The following is a 7893-nucleotide window of genomic DNA, read 5'->3' on the forward strand; positions in this document are numbered from 1 at the left end:
ATTAGGACATTAGAGAAGATGAAATCATCTAACCATGGCCGATGCTGATATCCATCTCTCACTTTCTCTGGGTTTATATTTTCCATCTCGTTGGATTTTAAGAGATAAAAAAAAAATTGAAGGATAAAATCGTCATTTCGCTTCATTTCTGTGTTTTCCATCCGGAATTGAATTCTTTTCCATCCGGTTACCGCTGCAAAGGAAAAGAAGAACTTTAAGGGAATTGGATTCCCCTGGAATCTAATTCTGAATTTTTGATGTCCGATTGGTTCGGGGTAATTGGACGGATTCCCTTGCAATCCGATTCCGCCAAACGCGCTGTAACATGAGGAATAAATAGATTAGAGGAAAAGATGTTTATAAAGAGTGTTTTCAGCAAAAAGAATGTTTAGAGGATTTAAGACCATTATACATGCCTTCATAATAATGAGCATACCGAGGATGGCATTGCTTGGATAACATAGACTGTTTTGAACAATGTGGAGGAGGACAAATCTGAACATTTTATCGGTTGCAGAAGGAAACCAAGCTTATCATCTAATGTAACAATTCCCAATCCCCAGTAGAAATTGACGTTTAGTCCCAAAGTTACTGGGCTTGGGAAGCTTTATTCCACTCATCTCAGGCCTAGGACTCTCTAGTCCAAAAAAGCCCCGCCTCCAACAGTTTGGTCCAAATATGAACGAGTTAGTCCAAAAGTGGTTCATGATCCCGATTTTTTCTGTACTTCCAATATTCCGTAACTACCCTTGAACCGATTCCATATATATAATAAGGATTTGAAATCGAAAGTTTCAAATCTCAAACATGAACTCAAGACAGGGAGCCGGTGAGAGAAGTATTGAGGAGGCGATTTAACAGTTTCAGAGAGAATTTGTTGTAATTCATCGTTTCTTCAACATAATTCAACTTCAGGTTACTGGTGAAGTGTTTTGAAATTGATTATTTTTTATCTCCTATTTGAATTCACGACAGATTCAGAGATAGATTGATCCAGATATAGATTTCAGAGGTGATTTAACAGATTTATAGAGGTTAGGTTGGATTTGATCGTTTCTGATATTTAACAGAATTTAACTTCAGGTTAGTTCTCTTTTTGCTTCATCGTTGAATTTCGTTTTTTATATTTTAGTTTTTTATTTTATTTTATCAGTTGATGATATGAATTTGATCTGTTACATCTTATTGTTTGTATGTTCTTGATTTGATTTTCGTTGAATGATTTTGATTACTTTTGATTTTGGTGTTATGTTTCATGATATGAAATCGAACTGATATTATATTGTAGGCTTCTGGTTTATTGAATTATGTGTTCTAGTAATATTCTGAAGCTTACATCTTCGATTAAACGATGGAGTATCTTTGATTTTAGTTTTACTGAAATTTGATTTTTGGCTTCAATTAAATGTGTACTTTCCTGTACACTGTTCAAGTTTTAGGTTGTGCAAATCTGAAACTATTATTATTTCTTTTGTTATATGTAGGGGTATCAAATATGTCTGAGAGGTTTATTCATGTTGTTTTGAATCATGGTGAGCATTCTGCTACTTTTCGTGTTAATACTTTGAGCACCATTGATGAATTGAAGCATCTTGCATGTAAGCAGTGGAGGTTTTTGTCTCCTTGGAGTATACGTTTTTCCTATATGGATAGTGGTCAAGTAGTTTTTCTACAAGGTGATATACAACTGCAAGGTTTAATTGATTTCGTTATTCATATTAACAATGAAGTTTTTTATTTGAATGTTGATGTGATTCCGAAGCATACTTCTCGTTCTAATTCTGGTTGTAGCACTAGTTCTGGTGCTAGAACTTCTCGTTCTTGTGTAAGTGAAAGTCCTAAGCTTGTAAGGATGGCCGATCATGATGCGGACAAGGAAAAGCCTCTCATTATCGATGAATGGAATTATATTTTTGATAAGATTGATAGAGAATTTATGGGTGGTGTTAAAGCTGTAAGGATTGTTGTTGATAAGTACAAGATGGCTACTGGTCACAAGGTTGTTATTCTTAAAAATGACAAGACTCGTTATACTGCGAAGTGCGAAGAATATGGTTGTGGTTGGAGGATTCACTTTGGGCCTGTGAATGGTGACATTTCTCGGTTTGTGCTGAAAGATTCTAATGTTATTCACAGGTTAGTCCACATTATTTATTAGTCCACATTACTTATTCTTGTTTTTGTGATCCACGTTATTTATTTTTAGGCTTTAATATGTAGACTTGTTTTAGTGTACATTGTGGTGCACCTTACTTGTTGTAGGCTTTTTAAGTGGCACATTGTGGTGTAAATTTCATATTCTTGCTTGGTTTGTGCTTTCTTTTTGCATATGTGTTGTTGGTTTTGAGATCTTGAACCACACATCTCTCTTTTTCTCCTTTTTCTTTTCTGACTTGTTCTCCTCTTTCTTTTCAGTTTTCTTGTGAACAAAGAAGTCTACTAAAGGACAAAAAGGGCTCTCCTTTTGCTTCTCTAACTGAAAGTCAGTGAACCATACTTTTCTAGGATCCTTCTTCCTTACTTCTCCATCCTCCTCAAGGTTCTTGTTCACAAACTCATTGATTGCATGAAAACCTGACCTATAAGGTTTGTTTGTATCTACGAAAATAGACAAATGGGAATAAGAAAAGAGAAGCATAACACATGATACACATACAAAAATGCTAGTGTAGAAACCAGTACACTGCTACAGAAACATCTTTAAAACACACATAACATGCCCTGAATCACTGTAATAAAATGCTTATGTACAAATCTGTACACAGAACTGAAAAGAAACAACTCCAAAACACATATAACATGCCATGAATCACATATAACATGCCATTAACCATAAAACCACTAACACACTCACATAACAGGACATGTTGGTTTACAAATCTGTACAGACCAGCAATAATTCTCACAAAAATTGGTAAAAAACAGACATATCATGACATGAAACAGTACAATAACATGTTTTTGTACTAGTATGTACACACCAGCAACAATTGTCTGAAAAATTGCTCAAAAAAAGACAGAACTGGACATGAAACACTGCAACAACATGGTGGTGTACTAGTATGTACACACCAGCAACAATTCTCTAAAAAATTGCCCAAAGACAGACATAACTGGACATGAAACACTGCAATAACATGGTGGTGTATGTACACAACAACAACAATTCTCTGAAAAATTGCCCAAAAATAGACAGAACATGACATGAATCACTGCAACAACATGGCGGTGTACAGATCTTTACACATATACAAGAAATCTCATAAAAATTACTCAAAAACAGATAGAACTGGACTTGAATTGTCACCTTTTTTTTTCTTTTAACAAATGTTGAAGGCTTTGAAGACTTTGGAGGATTTGGAGGATTTGAAGGCTTTGAAGTCTTTGAAGGCTTTAATTTCTTCTTAGCTGGTGATGTTTTTGAAGTTTCTGGTACTGAAATTTATGTTGAATCTTCTAATGATCTCTTCGATCTCGTTTTTGGTCCTGTTGATTTCCGAATTTCTTCTGCTGCAACTGATGGAGTTGGGGATGAAATTGGTGTTGAATCTTTTAATGCTGACTTTGATCTCGTCGTTGGTGATGTTTATTTTTGAATTTCTTCTACCGCAACTGATGGATTATCTTCTTTAGTTGATGTTGAATCTTCCACAGTTGGTGTTGCGTTTGTCTTTGAAGCTACTTTTTTTTTCCTCTCAACATGATGTTACTGATACTGCAATCATCTAGGTGTTTTGGTTAGTAAGATTTTAGGGTTTTTGATTAAATGTTTTCAATAATTTGAAGAAATTTCCAGGGCACGTCTGCAAAATTCTTCAAGATTTTCTTCTTCTGCTTTTACTCTGCAAAACAACTAAAATGGATTTAAGGTTTTGTGCGTTACGCCGCAGTTTTTAATTTTTAATTCAGTTTCTTTTTTGAGCAAACGTGTCGCAACCACGTTCATTGTGTCAGTTGCAAAACTGATTCCATTCGCTGCGCGTGTGCTTTATGAAACACGTGTGGAAGTCAGCAGCGTCTTTATACATTTGATGGACTAATCTGTTCCTAGTTGGATCGGGGTGGACTAATCTGTATTTTTTAGGGCGTTTTTGGACTGAACCGTTTTTTCCCCAATCCCCACAGGTGGAACCAGAACTAGAAGCCCAAAACTGATTATGGGGTTAAACTTCTAGGTCATGTGATGGACTTGTGAGTTTTTTCCATCGGAGTTTTGAAATTCTAGGTCCTGTGATGGACGTGTGAGTGACCTTATAAATCTGGTAGCAATTTGGGGTTGACATCTATACTAATTTGTAATATACTTCAATTTTTAAAAATCTAACTACTCGTGAGACAATCCATTATAATCCAGAATCATATATCTACAAAAATCTTAAAGATTCTTTAAAAAATATTATAAATCCACTAGATTCGGGTAAAATTGATATCTAATTTTATCTAGATAAATCCTGATGCAATACACCTCTGTAATACATTTGCGCTGCCATCTAAAATTTGCGAAGCGACCCATAATATGCTAAACTTCAGTTGGTAGAATTAGTGCCTCGTTATTTAAATTTTTCTCGTGAACCAATAATTGAAATTCATAAATGACTAAAAAATTTCCCGTAACCAAAATTTATCTAGCGGCCAAAACCACAATAGCTACTATTTCAAATTCGCCATCATAATTCAACTGTGGCTCATCACATCTGAATTGTCACCCAAAACCTCCCATACCGGGAAAGAAAACAAAAGATGCCACAGAACCCGAAATTTTGTCCAAGTAACCAAATCTGCCACCTAACCTCTGGCGATCCATCCATGTGCCAGATGCGCGTCAGAAGCAGCCAGACACGCAACTCTTACAAGGAAACAAACGTCGATATACTTCAACAATACTTCTGAACTACCATCCTCGAGGGGGAAGTTCAACTACCGATCAAGGTATTCAACTCTAAAACCCTAAGTTCATCATATCATTTTCCGTTTCCATTTTCAGATTGAAATCACTATTTGGGTTTTTGTAGGAGAAATGGAGAACAAGGGGCTATTGCAAAGTAAAGAATTGTATCAGGTATTGGTTTTTTCACATTTGATTTTCGTTCTATACATCATTTTCATGATTGGGTTAGGGGATTTTCTTCTGTAATGCTCTATTGATGTCTATTGTTTTTCTGTAATGCTCTTACTGATGTCTATTGAATTTGGGTATTATGAATCATGGTTTATGTTTGGTTAGTATATCTTGAATACTAGTGTGTACCCACGAGAATCAGAGTTTCTCAAGGAGTTGAGAGATGCTACTGCGGATTATCCAGGGTAATTCATTTCATCTTCTCCGCTTTCGTTGTTAAGCCTGTCTATATTAAGCTTGTACTGATCGAACTTAATAATCTAGGGCTTTGATGGGTACTGCACCAGATGCGGGTCAGTTAATGACATTGCTTCTGGGTCTTGTTAATGCAAAGAAGACAATTGAAATTGGGGTTTTCACAGGATACTCTCTCCTCCTAACTGCTCTTGCGATACCTGATGATGGGAAGGTTTGTTCGTTCGTCCATCTGCTTCCTTTTATCGATTCATGTCTCTCATTGTCTTCCTAACCAATCATGGTGACTGTGCACAATGACGCAGATTACAGCTATTGATGTTAGTCGGAAAGCATATGATGACATAGGATTACCAATTATTCAAAAGGCTGGCGTTGAACATAAAATCGATTTTGTTGAGTCTGTTGCTCTTCCTGTACTTGACAAACTGTTGGAAAATGTAAGTACTAAGAATCACTTTTAAGGAGATAAAAGGAAATTAATCACTGTGACGTCTGACGTGACCTGTAGTGAGTTCTTATCTTTAACAATGTCATCTGTTATTGTTGGCTATATATTGCAGGCAGAGAATGAAGGGACCATTGACTTTGCTTATGTCGACGCAGACAAGGTTAACTACTGGAATTATCATGAGAAATTGTTGAAACTGTTGAGAATTGGCGGCGTCGTAGTTTACGATAACACATTGTGGGGAGGATCAGTGGCTAAGACCGATGAATCTTTGGTTCCAGAGCCCTACAGAGCTTCTAGGCGTCACTCAATCGAGTTTAACAAGCTTATAGCAGCTGATTCTCGCATTCGGTTGTCACAGGTCCCAGTTGGTGATGGTAGCACTGTATGCGTACGTCTTCATTAGTTGCCTGTAGTTTCTTATATGGTAAACGGCACCAATCAGGTATCAACTGCAGTGTTGGCTTTCTTTGTTTTATGAATGACTGATTACTTAGAAGAGATCTGGATTATGAGAAGCAGGAATAAAGAATGGAATGTATGGAGATTTATTTATTTCTAGAGTGGGAGTGAGAGTTAGAGTTAGTATACACAGGAGTGAGTGCCTGTAGGTGTATGACGTGCTTCTTCGTTTTCCAGATTTCCCGGCTTGAGGACAAGCCTTGTTTGAAGGAGAGTGGGATGTAAGAGCACCGGCACTACTGTGTTGTCTTTCTCAACTATTTTTATTCTGCAACTGTTCGATGTTTCCGTTAATTAGTTCTGTTGCTTTTATTTTTGAACTCTCAACCTAAGTACCTGTTGTAGAACTGTTTTTTCCTTCATTCACTATATGTATTTCAAGGGGGTTAATCCCCCGCTGTGCCTGCTATTATACGGGAACGAATCTGCGCATCTGGATCCAAGGCATCAGGAGCTTTCCAATTGGAAGCAAGTCACAACCCTGGTGGTCCTTATGAGGATTTTGGAATGAAGTACAACATGGAAAATGGTGGGTCTCCTCCCGAGGGAGTCATGGATAAGATCCAGCAGAACACAACTACAATGAAACAATGCTACATTGCAGAAGATCTCTCATATGCGGATCTTTCTGGCTTCTTCTGAAGAATCACAAAGTTTGGGAGGGCCCGTGGTTGAGTTTGATGTTGATGCTTTTGATTCAGCCAATGACTGAGAGGTTGATGAAGTCTATTCCGAAGTTGGTTGCATATCTGTCTGGAATTCACTTTCTGTTATGACGCACTTTATGGAGTTGCTGGAGCTTATGGAAACCGCATTTTTGTTCAAGAGCTTGGTACACAAGAAAGTTCTTTTTGAATAAACTGTGTACCCAAGAAAGTTCTTTTCAATATAGGCAGTTTTAGCCTGGCTGTCGATTCATTTGCCTACGTTAGTAAGGATAGTCTTCCAAAAGATGAATTCGTCTCTGTTGAAGATATAATTCGTCTACTTGTGGTTGCCAGTCCAACATTACGACGTCTCTATTGGCTTGGTTCTTTACCACGGAACCAAGCGGATACTACTCCCTCCATTTTTGAAAAATAGCTACTATTATCTTTCAATCTGTGGCAAATGAAAGAAATGATAGTACTTCTTTTCTCGAAACGTAAGTAGTAAGGCTAACAGGAAAAAATGAGGAACATCTTTTCTTTTCTAGAAACGGAGGTAGTAAAACGGAGGTAGTAAAATTTGCTGGCCTTTTCAGCCAGGATTTCTGTTAGGCTTTGATTTAACTCCCCCGAATCATTATCAAATGTTATTTTGCTCTGGTGTCAAGCACAGTCAAAATGTAATACGTTAGTTTTGTGAAGAGAGAGGACTCTTATTTGGGATTCTACACAAAATTTTCACAAAAAATAATGTCCGAGTGCAAAAGAAATGCTATGAAGGCAACATACGCAAATAATGAATTCTCTTTTCTATGCATGGAGCTTGAATAAGGAAACAACTTCATCATCGTCGAGATGAGGCTATAGAGCTTGAATAAAAGGAAAAAACTTCATCATTGTCATACGCAACATCTTTTAAGTCTTAATCGCCTTAATCACGTGGAGGAGCTGAATCAATCGGCTTAGTGCCCTTTCCCACTCTCAGAGGGTCCCGAATATGATGGCATGAACTTCTTCGG

General features: G+C 37.1%; 1 protein-coding gene across 2 annotated transcripts; it reads left to right on the plus strand.

The window, feature by feature from the left end:
- The first annotated feature begins 4763 nt into the window (after positions 1-4763).
- Positions 4764-6554, plus strand: LOC113349410 (probable caffeoyl-CoA O-methyltransferase At4g26220). Of its 2 annotated transcripts, XM_026593384.1 has the most exons (7): positions 4764-4929; positions 5013-5059; positions 5225-5304; positions 5384-5528; positions 5620-5754; positions 5878-6210; positions 6405-6554. In XM_026593384.1, the coding sequence occupies exons 2-6, from the start codon at positions 5018-5020 to the stop codon at positions 6169-6171; spliced, it is 696 nt and encodes a 231-aa protein (XP_026449169.1). In that variant the 5' UTR covers positions 4764-4929; positions 5013-5017; the 3' UTR covers positions 6172-6210; positions 6405-6554. The 2 variants fall into 2 exon arrangements, with proteins under 2 accessions (XP_026449169.1, XP_026449168.1); XM_026593383.1 differs by having other exon boundaries at positions 5878-6554.
- Positions 6555-7893: the final 1339 nt, after the last annotated feature.

Source organism: Papaver somniferum, chromosome 2 (genome assembly GCF_003573695.1).
Source record: "Papaver somniferum cultivar HN1 chromosome 2, ASM357369v1, whole genome shotgun sequence".
NCBI lineage: Eukaryota > Viridiplantae > Streptophyta > Magnoliopsida > Ranunculales > Papaveraceae > Papaver > Papaver somniferum.

What these genes read in the sequence shown, in the direction of transcription:
- LOC113349410 (XM_026593383.1), top strand. Translation starts at nt 5,018, where the DNA reads ATGGAGAACAAGGGGCTATTGCAAAGTAAAGAATTGTATCAG. An exon ending in GCTACTGCGGATTATCCAGG is followed by an intron (nt 5,305 to 5,383) that starts GTAATTCATTTC and finishes TTAATAATCTAG; the next exon opens with GGCTTTGATGGGTACTGCAC. An exon ending in CGATACCTGATGATGGGAAG is followed by an intron (nt 5,529 to 5,619) that starts GTTTGTTCGTTC and finishes ACAATGACGCAG; the next exon opens with ATTACAGCTATTGATGTTAG.